General features: G+C 31.3%; 1 protein-coding gene across 1 annotated transcript in view; it reads right to left on the bottom strand.

Moving 5' to 3' along the window:
• Positions 1–399, bottom strand: part of BRWD3 (bromodomain and WD repeat domain containing 3) — a gene marked incomplete at both ends in the record, with an annotated part of 145811 nt that overhangs the window by 63035 nt on the left and 82377 nt on the right. The window contains 1 exon segment of the mRNA XM_077779436.1: positions 154–307. Coding sequence (XP_077635562.1) covers positions 154–307 — 154 coding nt within the window.

The raw sequence follows: 399 nt of genomic DNA on the forward strand, positions 1-399 counted from the left end.
ACAAAATGTGCCATCCCTATTTTGCAGAGATGACTCAAATAATTGCTTCTCTGAGGGATAGTTAAGTCATAGCACGTAAATTAAAACTTAAATTTCCTATCTTCTAGATTAATGCCCTTTTTTGATCATTTTAATTATTCCAAGAATACTTACAGATAAAGTATGAAGAAGTTGCCCTGTGACAGAATTCCATACTTTCAAAAGGAAATTGTTCACTGCAGTAATAACTGTGGTGTCATAGCGATCCCAGGCTACCATAGTCACCTTAAGTTTAGTGATCTTGTCTTCTCCAGATGGCAAATTATTCCTAAGTAAAATAATTTGCAATATTCATACTCTGTAAATTATTAACAAAGGTACATCTAAAATAGAAAATTTTAAAAAAAAAATCTCGAAAGA

Source organism: Crocuta crocuta, unplaced genomic scaffold (assembly GCF_008692635.1).
Source record: "Crocuta crocuta isolate KB4526 unplaced genomic scaffold, BGI_CrCroc_1.0 scaffold2236, whole genome shotgun sequence".
NCBI lineage: Eukaryota > Metazoa > Chordata > Mammalia > Carnivora > Hyaenidae > Crocuta > Crocuta crocuta.